We start from the raw sequence: 19,975 nt of genomic DNA on the forward strand, positions 1-19,975 counted from the left end.
GTGCAGGTGCTTGTCGGCAGTCAATGCTGAGCGTGAGTTACAGGAGGGGGTGGAAAATAAGGGAGAGAAAAGAAGGCAACCTTTAATGAGGTTAATTTTCTACTAATAGTATTTGCAAATTCAGAAGTAAGATTAGGAGATAAAAACTTAAGTATATGCTTGCATAGTGCTTTATAGATTACAGAGCCTTTCACATCTCTGAGCTTTCTGATAACGATGAAGGAGTCAGGATATGATTGTCCCCAACTTACAGATGAGGAAACGAGCTCAGAGGGTCAAGTGAGTTGCTGAAGTTTCCGCTTTGACTTAGCAGCCAAACCTGGGTTAGAATCTAGGTTTTCTGACTTCCAGTGCTTTCCTTTGCTTGGGGTTACTTTTCTTTAAAATAGCTGTCAATCAGTAAGTGGAAGAGCTTATTAAGCCTAAAAGGAACTATTCTCCTTGGTCTTGTGCAAAACATGTGAGAAGGTGCAACTTAATAGTTTCATACCCACTTGTAATTGGAGCAGGTGAGACGGTTAATGGGTACTGGTTCCTCCTCCCATCCCCCTCCTGGGTTGGCTTTAAATTGTGAGTGCAAGAGTACAGTAGAACCTTTTGCTTACTCTGTGTTTTCCTCAAATGTGCTGTTTTGTAGCCCTTAGCCTCTTGGTGGCAAAGTTGTGTCCCTTGTTTTCCTATCATACTTGCATTGGAGCTTACGACTTTTTAGAATCTGACCCTGTGTTGTGTTTTTTGCCATAAGTCCCTGAAGAAATTGTTTACTCCATGTTCTACTTTGAGTAACATATGAATAGGTAAGACTGTGCCTGTGCTCAAGTGTGGGATGTAGAATTCCTTTGTTCTACCTGATAAGAGGTAATTTTGATGCCCTTTAGGTACAAAATGCTGGAAATAAACTTGGTAGACGTTGTGATATGTGTTCCAATTATGAAAAACAGTTACAAGGAATTCAGATTCAGGAGGCTGAAACCAGAGACCAGGTGAGTGTCTTTTGGGTATGCCAGACTGGTTGTCGTTTTCATTGGAGGGGCAGAAGTAATTGTGTTTTTATTCTCTCCCATTTGCTTTATGAAGTATATCCGTCTTGTTAAATATGAAATAATGTGGTGCATGTATGTCAGTTACATTTCCACTGGGAGCACTTTAGAACCTCTGCTTTTCTGTGTCTTTGTTTCATTAGTTTGCCCAGCACTACACAGGTCAGCTCAGCTCCTTTCTCTTCCCTCCCAACCTGCCCCTTCTGCCCACGGCCTGAAAGTGATGTTGTCATGGGAAATGCTTTATGATATGGAGATTTAGGGAGGTAAAAGGTTGACTTTTGCCCCTAATTGAATAAAAGCTTAATTGAATGTAAATTAATCAGTATTTGGAGTCTGCATTGTTTATTACCTACTTCTTATCATAAATGTGTTGAATTGATTAAGGTTAATTTACAGAGTTACAGAAATTAAGATTAGGCAGATCTGGTGAGATTGATGAGTACCTTTCCAAATACAGTGCCTAATAATGGGTTCCTTGATAACATTTAGGAAATAATGTAGCATTTCATGAGAGTGGGCTTGCGAAAGTATATGTAAAAAAAAGTTAATTTTTTTTCTTATATTTCCAAATTGTTCTTTGATTGTTATGAAGATTGTTCACCTGGTCTTCAAAATAAGTTTAAGCAGTTAGAATGATGGTTTAATATTTTCAAATGCCATTGGCTTGCTTTTTTGCATATATGCTTTTTTTGTAGATGGTTTAAAAGAAATTTCTAAAGCTATTTGTGAAACCAATATAGTTGGCCCCTGATACTATGGCATTGGATTGGTCTATCTTGGGCCCATAGTTATTTCAGTAGGCGTCTTACTGGTGCTTCATCTGTGCGTGGCATTTTGCCGAATCCTGGGCACTCAGGGACAGACAGAGCACAGTACTGCCCTGAGGAGCTTTCAGTGTGGCCCACCAAGCCATCAAGGCAGGATAGTTTTTTCTTGAGATGTGCACGTAGAGCTAGAGGAGGGGCAGGGCATCTGAGTTAACTCTGGGCTCAGTTGAGTAACACTTGTGGGTAACACGTGAGCTACGTTTGGTTTAGAGCTGGAGTAAAAATCAATTAGGAAAAGAAGTGGGGGAAAGGGTATTCAAGGAGAGGAAAGATGTACAAAGGAACAGAGTTATGAAGGAAAATGATGTGTTCTAGGAAGTGTGAGTAGTTCATGGGCCTGGCCATGGTGTGTGTGTGTGTGTGTGTGACAAACTCATGGGAGAGGAAGCTACAGAGGGAAGGCCACTACGAGCTCATTGAGGGAGGGGTGATGATTGAAGGGATTTAAATTTTACTTTAGGAGGCATTTAGGGATTTTAAATAGGGAAATAGTAATACAATTTGCCTTTTGTTTTAGAAAAAAATGTGTAGTGTTAATATGGATTATAGATTGGAGGCAGAAGATAGACTAGAGTCCAGGAGGCCGGTGTCCTAGCCTAGAGGACCCAGGAGGAAAAGCAGATATTTACAAATGAGATAATGTATGTGAAAAATGACTTGTTAACTGTAAAGCATAGTACAGTCATTGAACTAGGCCATCCATCTCATTTCTTTCTGAATTGACAAGTCTCTTATGTTCTTCAGGGAAAGGAAAGGTTCGATTTTTAAAAAATTTTCTGGAGTTATGGATTGTTTTCAGTTTATAAAAAATTCTGGTACTTCCTTCTAATTGACATTTAAAATTACATAGGTGAAAAAACTACAGGTGATGCTAAGGCAAGCAAATGACCAGTTAGAGAAGACAATGAAAGATAAACAGGAACTAGAGGACTTCATCAAGCAGAGCACTGAAGACTCAAGTCATCAGGTAACTGAGGGTTTTTAGAAAGTGACCGCGGGAGGTGACTGGGTTGTTTAAATTAAAACATTTGAAAACAGTAAAGTTTCTTTCTTGCCCTGAAGATGTGGCAGTTCTTTTTTTCCTAGTTTTTCTCTGGTATCTGTTTTATAGATGTTAAAAATATAACGTTTGACATAGCTGGTTAATGAATATCAGAAAGTTCTGATTCTCCTTTCCCCTTTGTTTTTCATTTGGTTTTGCTGCTGCGCAACAAAGTTGCTGACAAGAAAGATACTAATTATCTTCTCTTTGACTTTTTAAAAGTATAGCATGCATAGTAAAAACCCAGACATACCAGAACTAACATCTGTGTAACCACCATCAAGGTCAAGTTAATAGACATTAGCCAGTACCCCAGAAGCCTTCCCTTTCCCCTCCACTTACCACCCCTCCCCGAGAGGTAACCACACTGTCCTAACTTCTAACACCATTAGATTAGTTTTGTCTGTTTATTGTAACAAATGAATCATATAGTTTGTATTCTTTTGTGTCTGTCTTCCTCCATTCAACATGGGAGATGCATGTAGCAGTAGTATGTTCATTTTCATGTTGTACAGTTGTACCATTGTATGGATAGATCACAATTCATATATCACAGTGAGTGTTTGGATTGTTTCCAGTTCTGGGATGTTATGAATAATTCTACTTTGAAATTTCTGGGAGGACTTGTTGTGCATGTTTCTACTGGATATGTACCTAGGAGTGAAATGCCTGGGTCACAATGTTCAAAATGTATGTCAACTTTAGTAGATAATAAATGCCACACATTTATTGGTTGTATGAATTTATACTCCCACCAGCAATGTATGAGAAGAATTCCTGTGGGTCCAGTCTTGACAGACTTCATTTTGTTAGTTATTTTAATTATAGCCGTTTTGGTGCGTCTCACTGTGGCTTAGTTTGCATTTCTCTGATGACCACTGAGGTTATATGTAGCATCTTTCATGTTTATTGTCTATTGGTATATATCATTTTGTGTGTGTGAGAGAGAAAGAGATTCCTTCTCAAGTTCTTATATTCGTTTTTCTATTGGCTTGTGTTTTATTTTTATTTTTTTTTGGTTATTTGTATTTCTAATTTGTTAGAGGAGTTCTTTATATAATCTTATTATGCCTTTTAGTGATTTGTGTTGCAAATGTTTTCTACCCAATATCTTGTTTTCATTATTTTAATGGTGTCTTTTCATGAACAGAAGTTCTTAATTTTAATGAGGTCAAATTTATTGATATTTTCTTTATGATTAGTGATTTTTTCCCCAGTTTTCTTACCCTGGGATTATGAAGATCTTTTCATATATTTTGTAGAAGCTTTATTTTTAAGTCCGCGCACATTTATATCTAAAACCTATCTAGAACAGTTTTAGGCATGTGCTGTAGATAAGGCTAAACTTTTATTTATTTTTTATATGGACACCCAGTTCCTATATAGTTTAGCGAAAACATCATCTTTGCTCCACTGCTCTGCAAGGTCGTCTTTATCATCAAGTGAAGATACATGGGCAGGTCCGTTTTGAGACTCTCTTCTGTTATGCTGTAATTTATAGTAAAATCTTCATTTGGTTCTTTTGTATATTACTAGTTTTCATTTTTCTGTTGAGAACTCTGTTTTCATTCAATTCAGAAATACTTACCTTTATCCAATGCAGCATAGTTACAATAGCTACTTTACAGTTTTTGATAATTCTAGCTGCGGTCATCATCGGGTTGGCATGTGTTGATTTTCTTTCCTCTTGAGAATCAGTCACATTTTCCTGATTCTTTCCATGTCAGGTACTTTTATATTGTATCCTGGGAATTATGAATATTTTATTGTGAAGCTCTGGGTTCTGTTCGTCTGATTAGGTTCACGTCACAGGTTCTGTCTTGCCTTCTGTGAGTGGTAGTTCTAATGTCAGTTCATTTTTTAAAAGCCTTTGCAATGCTGCTTTGGATCTGTACACGTATGTATACATTAAAGGTGAGTGTGGGGCTTGTGCTGATTTATACACAGAATTAGGGGATCCTTTTTCTAGCTATCTCTCAGATTACCTCTGCTCTTCAGCTCACAGAGACCCTGTCCTGGCCCTGTGAGGCCCCGTGATCAGAAAGAGTTTTATCTCCTGTGCTGCTGCAGCTGTTGATGCTTTAACTGGGGCAACCCTCAGATTAAAGCCGAAAAGGAAGTAGGAAAAAAAAAACCCCAAACTGTAAACTCACTCCTGTATGAATCGTTTCTTCCCTTTTTGACTTCCCTTCCTAGACTGTCTACTTTTGCTTATTTTTCAGAGTCCTCAGGTAGTTGCTTTTGTATTTTATCCAGAGTTTTTAGTTGTAATTGGGAGAGAAAGGCCATATTGTGCTTAGTCCATCTCGGACAGTCCCAGAAGTCTGTGTTCTCTCATATTTTTGTTTATTAGACATATCTTTTTTTTCCACTTTCATTCAACAAGGTTACTATTGCCATCTATAGAATTCTGAGTACTTAAGTTTTTTTCTTTCAGCATTTTGAAGGTATCATTCCATTGCTTCTGGCTTTCAGGTTTCTGATTAGAAGTCAGCTGGATGTCTTATTGTTGCCCCTTTGAAGGTAAAACGTGATTGTTTTCTTGGCTATTTTATTCATTTTTTATTAAACTTTTTTTTTTAACTTTTATTTATATTAAGAGCTGATTTCCACGACCCATCCGCTCCAAGTCAAGTAGTTGTTTCAATCTAGTTGTGGAGGGTGCAGCTCACAGTGGCCCATGTGGGGATTGAACCAGCAACCTTGTTAAGAGCACCGCGCTCTAACCAACTGAGTTAACCAGCCACCCCTTTCTGACTGTTTTAAAGATGTTATTTTTGGCTTTTGTTTTTGGCAGTGTTTGTGATATACCGAGGTGTTTTTTCCTTCATATTTCTCCTGTTTGGGGCTCACGGGGTTTCTTGGATCTCTGAATTGATGACTTGCATCATAATTGGAATAGCCTCAGCCGTTAATTACGTCTCTTTAAAAAACTTGTTTTTATTGAGACATACATCCAGTAAAGTGCACAAATGTTAAGTGTACAATATGTGAAAAGTTTTACCAGGGTAAACCTCTTGGACATTTCTAATACACTCATGCTGTTTCCTAATAAATAAATACCGCACCCACGTATACATAGAGGTAACAAGTATTCTGAAGTTTAATGCTATGTTTTAGCATTGCTTGTTCTTGAACGTCATATAAATGGATCATATAGGATGCAGCCTTTTGCATCTGGTTTATTTTATCATTATGTCTGTGAGACTCGTCTTTATTATTCTATGCATCAGTAGTTACATTTTAATACTATGTATATTCTATTTGATGGATATACCACCATAATTTATACTACAGTTGAAGGACACTTGGGTTGTTTCTGGATGTTGACTATTGTGAATGAATAATACATTTTCTAATCTTCTTGCATGCGTCTTTCATGTGGACATACGGACTCATTTCTCCTGAGTATACCTTGGAGTGAAATTGCAGAGTTGTTGCATAGGCTTATTTTTAGCTCTACTAGCTATTTTTATTGGCCATTATTTTTGCAAATATTTATATATGTTAGACCTTCACATTGCGTCTACATGGTTTTTTTAATCTCTCCTGTTTTTCCTTTTTTTTTTTTGTCTTTGTTTACTTTCTTCAGATCTATGTTCTAGTTCACTAATTTTCTCTTCAAATGGGTCTAATCTGTTGAACTCATCCATTGAATTTTTAATTTAGGTAACTGATTTTTTTTTCCAGTTTATTATTTCCATTTGTTAATTTTTCATTGTTTGCAGTTCTCTGGAAAATTTTGTCTTTTAAATCTCTGAACATATCAAGTATAGTTATTTTAAAGTCTGCCTTTAATAATTCACATCTGGATTCATTGTAGATCTGTTTCTGTTATCAGGTTTGTTTTTATCTTTTCCTTTTTTTTATCATATTTTCTTGTGCATTTTTACTTGAGTGCTAGACATTGTATGTGAAGAATTTTTGAAATAACATAAAGTCATTTTCCTTATAAAAGGCAGGCAAACAATTGTACTAACAATCCTGGATCACCTTAATCTGGTTATAGGAATTGAGATTATATGAATTTGTGATGGTTGTATTATTTTAAATTCTTCCTTTACCCTTGGTTGTGGCCATTTTGGGACACAATATAATGTACAGGAGTCCCTTTGTATAATGGATCCTGAACTCTTAACCTTTGTCACCCTATTCTGGGGCTCTCAAACTCTTTGCTCAGCTTCTAAGTTTCACATCTGTTTCTTTTGGAATTGGCACATTCTTCTAAATAAGGGCTGTTCCAGATGCTTCACTGAACTCTAGGTGTCCTCATTCTGGTCCTTGGCTCTGTGATTCTTTTTGCCTTGTTCTCCAGTGCCTTCAAGTAGATGTCATTTATATTTTTGTCTTGTTTTCCTAATTCTCAATAGAGAGGTTAGTTCACATTATCTAATTTGCTACTATTGGAAGAGAATTCTGACAATAATTTTTTAAATACCTAAACAAATTTTTTTTATTTTTATAATTCTTATGTGTGAGTCATCAACGTTCACATAAATCTCTCCCCAGGAACATTAAAACTAATTCAAGGGAGTTTGGAGTTCAATAATATTAATCATGTGTTTATTACTCTTAGTAAACCATTGTAGAGGATTGCAACTGTTCAGAAAATATTTCATTTATCCTTTAAACTATGTGTTTTTTGGGTTTTTTTTTGTGGACAGAGTTTCAAATTTTCTTTTTCTTTTTTGTTTTTTAAGCTCCTTTAAGATTAATACTTATAACTGGGTCACATGGATCTGTATCTATGTCTAGAGACCCATCTAAATGGCAGCACATGACCCCAGGGACTTTTGTTACTGCTTTGTGTTACCTGAACGGCTGAGGCTTTGTACACAGCAGATGCACACGTAGCTGTTGAATGAAAGATGAGTGGGTTATAATGAACAAATAAAACGTCAGTTCTGGACATTAAATAAGCAGGAGATGGAAGAGTTAGTTTTACAATAACTGGTTTCCTAACTGTGTTATTTTCTGTGTATGCATTTTTCCCCCCAAAGATTTCTGCACTTGTCCTAAGAGCCCAAGCATCTGAGATCTTACTTGAAGAGTTACAGCAGGGGTTTTCCCAAGCAAAGAGGGATGTTCAGGAACAGATGGTAAGTTAACATTTAAATAAACGTATTTAACTATATTAAATATAGTCCTTTGTGTTGTATCTTGAAATCACCTTTGATATGACCAAAGTGGTTACTGTTCTCCATGGCATATTGAACGCTAGTAATGGACAAGATTATGTAGACATAATTATTATGTAACGACATCATTTATTTTTTTTAAACTTTTATTTATTTTAAGTGTGTTTTTCCAGGACCCATCAGCTCCAAGTCAGGTAGTTGTTTCAATCTAGTTGTGGAGGGCGCAGCTCACAGTGGCCCATGTGGAGATTGAACCGGCAACCTTGTTAAGAGCACCGCGCTCTATCCAACAGAGCTAACTGGCTGTCCTGACATTATTATATAGTAAAACATATAGTAAAAAAAATTTTAGTATAGTATAAGACTAGCTTTTATATAATATGTAATATAATATAATAGGATATAATATAATATAGTATAATATAATAAAATATAATACAATACCAGGTCTTATATTAATTTTTGCTCCAAAAGATGCATTAGAGCTGATTGTCCGGCGAGGTCTTACTTTCAGGGGAAACATGGTATGTATATGTTTAAGTTAAATGACTTAGTATTAAAACTTAGCAGAAATTAAACACTTGTAGAATTTCATTTTATACTCAAATTCATTGTAATAACTTATAAATTGATATAAATTCATAGGAAGTTCCTAAAATTGTTTTATACATCAGCAAACAGAGTAGGAGCCGGTCCCATTTTAATGAGCTACTGAAGTGTCCTGTATTTCGCAAGCATATATCCTCTTGATGATGGCTCATGTTGGGGGTTCTTAGGCCATTCACAGTGACCCTGAGCTTGGTCATCTGTATATGTAATGAAAGATGTAGATGCTTCTCTTTGTTTCTCCTGCCTCCTGCTGAATGCATAGTGAGGAATGAGGAGTTGTCTTGGAGTACATGCCCTGTCTGATGTAAGTCTGGATTGTGTCATCCACTTCCATTGAGCTAGCGATACTGGCCCTTCTGTAGTTCAGGGATATGGGGAAAGAGATTCATTACTTTTAAGCTGTTGGTAGAAACAGCAGAGAATGGGCTCAGATAGCTTCATTCATCACCTGTCTCCTTGAATGTATGTAGAAAGGCTGCAAGTAAAAAAATCTCTGAGCTGCTCTTTGTAAGTTTTAGAGAGCTTTCGTATGTACCCTCCATCTTCAGCCCTCATTTGGTCTGGCCTTGTTTTTCTCTGGTGCAGCTATCAGCAGATAGGATTTACCTTTCTGGCTGTGATTAGTATCTGTTTCTATTTTAGGCAGTGCTGATGCAGTCACGGGAACAGGTTTCAGAAGAGCTGGTGAGGTTACAGAAAGATAATGACAGTCTTCAGGGAAAGCATAGCTTGCATATGTCATTACAGCAAGCAGAAGACTTCATTCTCCCGGATACTATAGAGGTAACTTATTTTCTACATGATCAAAAATGTGCCCAAGTACATTTTCTGAAATGGCTAAAATTTTTCTTTTTAAACAACAGGTTTTATAGAGATATAATTAATATACCAAATAATTCACCTGTGTAAATTGGGCAATTCAATAATTTTTAGTCTATTCTCAGAAGTGTAGCCATCACCATAATCAATTTTAGAACATTTCATCACCTCAAAAAGAAACTCCTCCCCTTTTGTTCCTTCTCTCCCAGAGCCTTAAGCAACTACTGATCTGCTTACTGTTTGTAGATGGCCCTGTCCTGGACTTTCACATGAGTGGAATCATACAATTTGTGGTCTTTTGTGTCGGGCTTCTCTCACATAGTATACTATTTTCGAGGTCATCCGTGTCATAGCATGTTAATCCCTTCATTCCTTTTCATGGCTGAATAGTACTCCACTGTGTGGCTGTTTTGTTAATTCATTCGTCTGTCAAAGGTTGAAAGACGTTTGAGTTGTTTCCACTTTTGGACTATTATGAATAATGTTGTTATAAACATTCATGTTCAGGTTTTCATGTGGACATATATTTTCATTTCTCTTGCGTATAAACTTGGGAGTGGGACTACTGGGTCCTATGAGAACTCTGTGTTTAATCATTTGAGGGTTTCTCCACATCCTCACCAACACTTGTCTCACTTTTTTTATTACAACCAAGCAGTGGGTGTGAAGTGGTACCTCATTGTGGTTTTGATTTGCATTTCCCTAATGACTAATGATGTTGAACATCTTTTCATGTGTTTTTGGCCTTTTGTTTATCTTCCTTGAAGAAATGTCTATTCAGATCCTTTGTTCATTTTTAAATTTCTTTTTTATTATTGAATTATAAGAGTTCTTTATATATTCTTGACGTAGTCCCTTATCAGGTAAATGATTTGCAGATATTTTCTCTCATTCTGTGGTTTATCTTTTTCACTTTCCTGACAGTGTCCTTTGAAGCACAAAAGTTTTAAATTTTGATGAAGTCCAATTTACCAATTTTCTTCTTCTGTTGCTCCTGCTTTCAGTGTCGTATCTAAGAATCCTTTGCCAAATTAAAGGTTTATAAGTTATTCTTACAGGACCAAAGTGAGAAAGCACCAGAAATTAAATGTGTGAAGGGGTCACCACACTGGCTCCTTGTGATGTTTGTTTTTCTATTTAGCACGTGAACGGGAATGTACCACACTCACTCTCCTTCTGACTTCCAGTGCCTTCTATGGCACTTCTGGTCACTTCCATTCTTCTGTGGTTGGATGAATCTGGGCTGCAAAACCAGAAGTTTCCCTGAGACATTCATAACTATCTCCTTAACTTTCTCTAACCTTTGTTACCCATACATTTTTAAACCTTTTAACATATTAAAAAAATGTCACCTTAGGCTAAACCCAAGTAAACACTATAAACAGTCAGGCAAAGATGAAATTTCTGAGGGCAATTTTCCAAGCAAAATAGAAAAATGTTACTTGTAAGATCCTTTTTCTTTTATTTAAAAAAAGAATTGTTAAGAATTATTTAAATATTAAAAAAAATTACCTAAATTTATAGTTTTGTAAGTAACAGTTTTCCCTAATCCTACCTCTACAGTTTGCACCTCATTCTTTTGTCTTTCTCTTGTATACACACAGTAACATTAGCGTTGATTTTGGTTTTCCTTTTACTCATTCTCAAGGGCTCCTTTGCCTACCTGCCCTAAGCTCCTTCCGTCTCATCCCTCTTCCCTGCCCCCCGCCCCCTGCATGTGCTCTCAGCTCAGGTTACTGGCACTCTCAGGGGAGCTCTCCTTTCTGAACTGGTGACTGATCTCATCAAGGAGAAAGTTTGGGGGACCTGTCTCCTGCCATCAGCGTACCACTCTCCACCTCTGTTAAACTTTCTCCTTTGGCAGGAAAGATTCCTCTCTGCCATGTTCTCTCAAGACTTTTTTCATTCCCAGACTTAAAAAAATTTCGAGAATCCTTGAAGGATGTAATCAGACTAGCCTGTAAGCCTTGATTCTTATTAGAGCTGCTTCAGCAATATGTCTTGGGAAATATCCTTCTGACAGTTTTTTAGGTACTCTCTCTCTCTTTTTTTTTTTGCTGTCCCATAAATTTACGTACATTTGGTAGTTATCTAAGAAACCCAGTTTTTGTTTTAAAGTTGCTTTAAGATATAATCGGGGGGATTTTAAAAGAAGACAACTAAAATTTAGGGAAAAACTAAGATTTAAGCTGAATTTATTATAGCAAACAGCTGATCAGCTTAGAAGGCCACTCTTCGCCCTACTTGCCTCCGGCTAACACACACTCTGCTTGTGGTACATGTTCAGCAGCTGTTTGGATGAGTAAGTAAATTTGATCTTCGAGTTCGAACTTGCTTCTGAGTTTCAGCCTTCTTGGTCCTCATACCCTAACTCCCCTCAAATTTAATCAACTCATAGAAGCTCCTAAGCAGTTCGTGGTGATGTCTCTTAGCATTTTTCTTTTTCTGCTTATGAAACAGTTTTGAGGGGAAAATATGTAGGTCACAATACACACCTTTTGGCTGGAAATGTCTTATTTCTCTAACGTACTGAATGTTAATGTGACATGGCACTGGCCCCTTGAAGCCCCAAGTGGGTTGGAGTTGAAAGTCTTTAACTTTTGAATCATTTAAAACAATACCTGAAATTCTGATTGCAGAAAATCTTTAGCTTCTATTGTTTATATTTTCTTTCATCCTCACAAACCCAGTAACCATTTGTTTCTTGAATGCAGGCACTCCGGGAGTTGGTACTGAAATACCGGGAGAACATTATTAATGTGCGGACAGCAGCAGACCACATGGAAGAGAAGCTGAAGGCTGAGATACTTTTCCTAAAAGAGCAGATTCAAGCAGAACAATGCTTAAAAGAAAACCTTGAAGAAACCCTGCAGCTGGAAATAGAAAACTGCAAGGAAGAGATAGGTGAAGATAAAAATGATGTAGTTTAGAAATGAAGGCACTAAGTAAAACTCTTTTCTGACTATAAGAAGTAACACATGGCCATAGAATGTGACAAACAAAGGGATAGGAAAGAGTTAAGTAAGGATTCAGTCCGTTTTTCCAGATGTTCTGATATATCCAGTAATTGGGAGTAAAAACAAACCCCCAAATCCCCCAAACTCATTGTCCTTTTAGAAGCTCTAATGGCCTCTCTGGCAATTGCTAGTAAATAGGAAACTCAATATTGAACCCAGACCACCGGGGAATGTGACTAGATGGGTGGCATTTCCTTGCATAACTTTGATGAGTTAACAGACTCCTGCTGGGAATATCTGCACTCCACACCCCAGTGAGATGTGGATATTTGTTGTACTATTCATGTGGACTCTGCCTTTACCTGGGCTGGATTCTGATGCTGATCGGTTGGGGGTCACTCTGAGAAAGGGGTGTTGGTTGGTGACCCCCCCCCCCATGTTCAGTATGTATTTGACTCCTTTCATTATGAGATTGGGGTTATGGTAGAAAGGGAATTGTAAGAAAAACATTTTAATGCACAATAATCAATAAATGCTAACAGTTCTCCCTCTTTTTTCCTCCTAGCTTCCATTTCTAGCTTAAAAGCTGAATTAGAAAGAATAAAAGTAGAAAAGGGACAGGTGAGTTTCATGAGTTTCAAATTAATTCTGTCAGCAACCAGTAGTTATTTATTGAATCCTACTGTTCTAGACCCAAGGAAAAAACATGTAGTTACGATGTTCCTGCCTTCAAGGAACTTCTGTCTAATGGGGAAAATAACTGTGGGATGAGGGTGTAATGATAAGAGATCATTTATTGAGAGGCATGGTCGTGACATGATATATACGAAAAGCTGCAGTAGAAATATGCACGGAGTCTTTTACAAACAGGAGATGATGTTTTCTAGCTGGCTTAGAGTCCTCTTCTCTTAGACATCAATACCTTTGGTAAATGACCCCACTCAACTCCCTGGCCTCGTTGTTTGTTGACTCAGTGACCTTTGCCTCCACTTGGCCCTCCTTCCCACTCTTGGCTTCACCAAGCCCCATGTTCCTTGACCTCTTTATCATCCTTCCGGCTCTTCATCCCACAGGGCCGTCTGTCTGAGCACCTCGTTCAGACCGCAATTCACTGAACTTTTCCTGTCCTGCTTTTAGCGACTTTCTCGTGGCCTTGCTTTCTTTCCTTCTGAGCTGCATCTTACTTCCATGGCTTGCTTCTTCCCCTTGTCTCCCACCAACACCCGCAGGGCCCGATTCCTTGTCTTTCTGCTGCCCTCACTTGATACTGTCCAACTCTGGATGAATCCTGGTGTCCACCTTCCCTGCCTCTGCCCGAGCTGCTGCTGGCACTGGAACGAGTAACGCTGCGTGCTCACGTCATCGGTTGGGCCTGAAGTGCTACTCAGTCAGCCTTTCATTTGTCCTTAGTTGTCTCCCTTCCGTTCCTCCCAGTGGCTGCTTCAGACAGTCACACTCACCCCCAGCTCAGCAGACGATGGCTTGTACCCCCGTTATCAGCAGCGCCACCTCAGTTTCCGGGCCCCTCAAGGACTGGTCCTTTCTCTTCTTCCCAGCCTCCTCTCTAGTTTCTTCAGAGAAAATGACTTTCTGACCAGTCTTCTCACCTACACTTGTGCCTGGACTGAATCCCTCACATCCTTTCCAGGCATCCTCGCAGCCTTCCCCTCAGGCATGGGCCTTGAACTTCTACCTCGTTATTGGCCTTTTCCATTATGTATAAACATGCTCAGATGTTTCGCGTTACAAGGAGAAGAGTTTCTCTTTGGGTCACACTTCCCAAGCTACCAGTTTTTCTTCCCTTTACCTTCAAGGTTCTTGTAAGGGTAGCCTCCCCTTGCCTGAGCTCATCACTGCTCAGCCGCCGTCTGGCTTTGGCCACCACTGCACTGTGACGGCTGCAGTGGCAGAAATTACCAGCATTCTGATCATGTTCCATCCTTTCCACTCCTACTGCTGCTGTTTATGTTCAGACTTCAATTCTCACGTGGCTTAATGTAACAGCCTAACTTCTTCCCTGCCTCTAAAATTTATCCCATCCCAATTCATCTTCATAATGAAACCAAGGTGGTCTTTAAAAATTATAAGCGCTGTCCCCGTCGGGTTGAAAACCCTCCAGTGGTTCCCTTTATTTCCAGGATCGAGTCCTTATTTCTCAGCCCCACCGGGGATGCTGTGCTCACACAGCTTCTCCAGCTCAGCCCGCAGGGCCCCGCACTCGGCTGCAGCTCGGCAGACTCGCCAGTTCTGAACGCATCTTTTACTCATGTCATCTGCTCTGTCCTTCTGGAGTCTCTCTCTCGCTCTCTATCTTCTTCTCCTCCTTACCACCCTTTTCCTTCTCCTGTAAGTTGTTTCATTTTTTAAGGGTTAAATGTCATCTCTTCACAGAAGCCCTTCCCAACTTTTCTGGCTGAATTAAATGCTTCTTCGTCCCTGTTTACATGTCAGAATTATTTACATGTTCGTCTCTCCTGATTTCTCCTTCCCCAGGCCTTAAAACATAGCAGGTGCCTAAGAAATATTTAATGAAAGAAATAGGTCTTGAAGAATAAATAGTTCAGAGACCAAAAGGTGAGAAAAGCATTACCGACCCAGCCAACGTCCTGGGCCTAGGAGGGCCTGAGGACTCGGGCGGAATTCTCCAGGCTGCAGGCTCCTCCAGGCCATGGGCAGTGACCTGGAGAGAGTTTCAGCTTTTTCCTTCTTACTTTCACAGTTGGAATCCACATTAAGAGAGAAGTCTCAACAGCTTGAGAGCCTTCAGGAAATGAAAATCACTTTGGAAGAACAGTTAAAGAAAGAGACTGCTGCTAAGGTGATATTTTTGTTGGTAATTAAATATAAAAGCAGTGCTAAGAATGTAAGGTCACATCTTGCCTGTTTAAAAATTATACATTGCTGCTTTGAATAGTGTCACCTTCTGAAAGTTGTCAAGATTCTCTGCTTGCAGAAAGGAAATGAATTGACTTCATTAGAGTTGGGTCAAATCTGGACACTGCCAGCTCTAGAGGCCTGTGTCATAGGCCTTCCTGGCTTTTGAGGCGTTGGGCTAACGGGCCATGAACCGAACTTGGCATAGAAGCATTGCTTCCAAAGTGTCATTCCATTTGACTCACTTCAAATATTTCAGTGAACCATATTTGCTGCCTAAATTTTGATTATTCTAGTTAGAATAAAAGTGCATGAGGCTAATTGTGGGGGAGGTTTCCTAAGAAACAGTCTCAGTGAGCTGTGTGGTCAGACCTTTAGGTGTAAAAACACTGTGTACATGTTATTCAGTCGTCCTTTGTTTTTAGAAATGCTCCCACGCGGTCCTGCTCAATTGTCTGTAAGGAAGGTGGGAGGTACTTGGGCTGCCTGGGGCACATTCACTGAGAATTTTCCTGACAGATGCTTGGCTGTTGTGGTTGTCAGAGGAAATCCCCAAACTTTCTATCCCTATTGCCGTGGTAGCTACTGATCTTAGCAGTTGCTTTTTGATGATTAATCACTGTCACCAGGCTGCTGGGGGTGCGGGTGTGTGTGCGCGCATGTGCGCAGTACGTTAATTCATTTTTTATTCTGGCTTTCATACTCATTTTAGGGACCTACAACAGGTAGCTCAGGCAACTTGCACTTTTGCCCTACAGATAACGGGAGACCAATAGGATCTAGGAATGTGACAGACACTCCCCTTTCCTCTCTAGCAGCAGGAGACTACAGGTTCCCAGCCTTCCTAAGTGATTCTGACTTACGGCTCCTTGGCAGTAATCTTCTCTCAAAACTTGTTATTTTTTAGGTTACCATCGAACAACTAATGTTTGAAGAGAAGAACAAAGCTCAAAGGTTGCAGACAGAACTAGATGTCAGTGAACAAGTCCAGCGAGATTTTGTAAAGCTTTCTCAGACCCTTCAGGTAAGGCATTTGGGGAACCTTTAGAGCACCAGGCACGTTAGGGTGCCCAGGAGAACCTGCCAATCCTTGATTCTACCACTGACAATAGCCAGAGGATTAGAGACCATGGCTGCCCCTCCCCCAGCCCAGATACCTGCCTGGTCATTCACGCCTAAAGCCAGCTGTGTACCTCAGATTTGTCCCCCTTCCCTTTCCCTCTGTACCTTGCTGGTCCTTACGAGTCAAGTATAAAGTCCTTAGCATACCAGATAAGACCCTTCCCAACCAGGCCTAGCCCTGTACTTTTTTTATCTCCCTGCCGTACATTTTATACTTTATGTTCAATGTGTTGTAACTACGTGTGGTTTCTTGCCCAGTGTGCTAATCCCTCTGATAAGCATTGTGTCTCATCACCTCCGTACTCCTTTCAAGGCCCAGCTTGGTTTGTCCCCATGGAACCCTCTCTAGGTCCTCAAGTTGGGCGACAGTAGCCCACCACCCACCCCCAGGCTATGCTGCCTTGGCACTCGATAAATGCTGCCAACAGTGATGCTTAGAATACTGTGCTGAAATCCTCTATATGGTTTTCTTTCTCCCCCAACTGAACTGTGGGTTCTTGGGTTGGGTCTCATTCACCTCCGTAGTCCCAGCCCCTTACACTGGGTCTGTTAACCCAGCAGTTTTTGGGAATTGCTCCATCTCAGCTAAACCAGTCAAAGTAAACTTCAGAAAACCTAGGAGGAGCCTTCTGCACTTATCTCACTGTATTGTTTCTCCAGGTGCAGTTAGAGCGGATCCGGCAAGCAGACTCCTTGGAGAGAGTCCGGGCAATTCTGAATGACACCAAACTGACAGACATTAACCAGCTCCCTGAGACATGACGCCTCATAGCAGGACTCTAGTCTGCACTTTGGGTTTTTAACTCATCTTTAGAGCAACATTAATTATTATTTAACTCTTAACTGAAGAAGTCACAATAAGGAAGATTGGAGAAATGCTTATTTCTAGTGGGAGAAGACTGTGCAGCACAGGAACAGCAAACAGTCATGCTAATTTGCAGCAGAAAGACCTTCCAAATAGGAACACTAATGAAACTGCAGACTTGATTCCAGCAGGTGTCAGATCAAATTTGGTGACGGAGCAAGCGCTGTTTCCTGGCTTGCATTACCCAACATTTCCCTACCCTAAAGCACCATCCCAGTAGTGTGTGGAATTACATTTCCCCTTCATAGGTATTGGAAGAGAATTTTTTCTGTTGTCTAGAGTTCATCAGTAATAGTATTCAGTTAGCAGACAGGTGTAATATGCTGTATGAATATTTTATATTAAAATATGAAGTTTGAGAGCAGGCCATTGGCTAGTGACTGTATTTCGTAGCTCAGTGTTTCTTTTTTTAAACCATTTTACCTTGCATTGGAGGACCTTAAATGCTACTGAAACTTGCCTGAGAACCATAAGACGGTGGCAAACAAAATCAATTCAAGCAATGAATTATGAGAATTTGAAAACTTGGCTGGGGCTGTATGTATTGGAAGTTGAGGTTAAAGGAGAAGCACAAGAAACTGTTTGGAAGCACTTTTTCTGCCGCCTGAATGAATTTCGTGGGCCCACAGGTACCCGGATCAAGCTGAACTGGTACCAGCTACTCTTTTGAAAACTGTTTTAGATATTGGATCAGTGGAAAAATAATAATAAAGCAAGCTATACTGACAACATCTAGTATTTATAAATTTATAAGGCTGCTGCTTATTTTCAACTCAAATCAGTGGGCCAGAGTAATGTTTGTTTCAAAAGTGTCAAATATAAAAATGGTGATAACTACGTTTGACAGATAACCTATTTTGTATTTTTCTTTTATAATTTAGACCTGGAGTGTGATAATGCTTGTGAAGTTGGGGGAAACCCAGTTAGTACGTTCATGAGTTTAGAAATCTGCTTTGTCATTTCTGTGAGGTTAGATTCCTTTCCCACTTGGAGAAAGTGTCAGTGAACAGGCCCCTTTGCCATGGCCTGAGGAAGTGGTGCAGAAAGCAGAGTGGATTCCTGTTTGCTGTTTATCCGCTGCAGCACTATTAGCCAGTGGAAGGCTATACTGTTAATTCATCACACAGATGGTTCAAAAGTAAAACTGTTTTCAAATAATTTTTGTGATTGGTATTATGTAACAGCAGGGTACTTGAAGGGACTTTATGGGAATTAAGTGGATTAAGTAAATTTGATTGGCTCACGTAAAGCTACCAACCTACAGTTTAAAGTGAATTGTCTGTTATAAATGAAGTCATTATGGACTAGCCCTAAAGATCTTTATTTCTGTCTTCCATGGGACAAGGTAAGGACTACATACCTCATTCCTTGGGTTATCGTTACTGTCTTGCATTCATGATTATGAATTTAAAGGTAAATACTAATTATAGAAATAGTGTTATCGGCTTGCCATGCATGAAACATTATTTTAATTGGTTTCAAGTCCCTTTGTATAAAGTGCTATTTGATTTAAAGGAAACATACATCCTCACTGAGTTACAGGGAATTTATTAATTCCAAAATGCAATCTGTTTAGATTACGTAAAACCAGTCCCTTGGCTAAGCCCCGAGCTAATTTGTTTCAGATTACCAAAACTGGCACTGTAAGTCAGGATGGGTAATTCATAACCTTCCTGAACTGAACTACAGCTCCCAGGGAGCTGCTCTCCTGAGACCCTGCAGATGTTTTTCTCTGTAAGACGGTCCTGGGCCAATAAAATCACGATTAGAGAACCGTGGTCTCTACCATGGCAGATGCAAACTGTTGGAACCCACTTTGATGAAAAAAATATCCTAGAAAAACCCAAAGTGAGACTTGAAGCTTTGTTAACAATCTACTTCTGGTATGAAACAAACTATTTTGACACTATCCTGGTAGGAAACACTTTAAACTGGGTTTTCTGTATAAATGAGTAACTGATTTAGAAGGTAGGATTTCGCCTGCCTGGACAAAAGATCATGGGTTTCATGAGTGTTCCTGTGCTTGTATTCAGTCTGTACACACGTGTTCTCTCACGCATGTCTAACCTGATTTACCTCCTACCTGCAACCTACCTTACCATGTGGCTTTTAATTGGCAGCCAGCCATTTCTAGGCAGGTACGGTATTACCTTTCAGAACTCATATTGGCAGGTCTAAAAATATTACCTCAAGTTAACTGAGGACAAAACCAAGTTATTTGTTTCTTTCTCCCTTTGAAGTCCTGCACTTAACCCCATCCTCGCGCAGTAACACGGATCAGGACCCAGTGCACAAACTCAGCTCTGAAAGGTAATATTGCCTGTCGAAGAAGTGAGCCAGCAGTGGCCTTACAACTGGATCCTGGGCCCAGTGCTAAGCAGATTTCAGATGTAACCATTTGTTAACTGTACTGAAGGTGTGTCCTTAAGAAGAAAGTGTTCAAATTAAAAAAGCTGCTGCCTAGTATACTGTGTGGCCTTTTCCTTTGAATCCTAAGGTCCTGTCCCTCTTCACAGCCCTACTTCTGGTGCTGCTGCTTTATTTTTTTTCTATTTTTAAAAATTTTTAAGTGTGTTTTTCCAGGACCCATCAGCTCCAAGTCAAGTAGTTGATTCTAGTTGTGGAGGGTGCAGCTCCTAGGGGCCCGTGTGGGGATCGAACCAGCAAACTTGCTAAGAG

General features: G+C 39.5%; 1 protein-coding gene across 2 annotated transcripts in view; it reads left to right on the forward strand.

Annotated features, from left to right (window-relative positions):
- The window catches only part of RABEP1 (rabaptin, RAB GTPase binding effector protein 1), an 84,183-nt gene extending 64,421 nt beyond the window's left edge, over nucleotides 1–19,762 (forward strand). For both annotated transcript variants that reach the window (XM_074319646.1, XM_074319647.1), the window contains 9 exons: nucleotides 879–983; nucleotides 2,721–2,837; nucleotides 7,913–8,011; nucleotides 9,302–9,442; nucleotides 12,193–12,382; nucleotides 13,001–13,056; nucleotides 15,155–15,253; nucleotides 16,217–16,333; nucleotides 17,092–19,762. In XM_074319646.1, the coding sequence (XP_074175747.1) occupies nucleotides 879–983; nucleotides 2,721–2,837; nucleotides 7,913–8,011; nucleotides 9,302–9,442; nucleotides 12,193–12,382; nucleotides 13,001–13,056; nucleotides 15,155–15,253; nucleotides 16,217–16,333; nucleotides 17,092–17,193 (1,026 nt within the window). In that variant the 3' untranslated portion in view covers nucleotides 17,194–19,762. The remainder of the gene's footprint in view (nucleotides 1–878; nucleotides 984–2,720; nucleotides 2,838–7,912; nucleotides 8,012–9,301; nucleotides 9,443–12,192; nucleotides 12,383–13,000; nucleotides 13,057–15,154; nucleotides 15,254–16,216; nucleotides 16,334–17,091) is intronic.
- The last annotated feature ends 213 nt before the right edge of the window (nucleotides 19,763–19,975 follow it).

Source organism: Rhinolophus sinicus, linkage group LG15 (genome assembly GCF_036562045.2).
Source record: "Rhinolophus sinicus isolate RSC01 linkage group LG15, ASM3656204v1, whole genome shotgun sequence".
Classification (NCBI taxonomy): domain Eukaryota; kingdom Metazoa; phylum Chordata; class Mammalia; order Chiroptera; family Rhinolophidae; genus Rhinolophus; species Rhinolophus sinicus.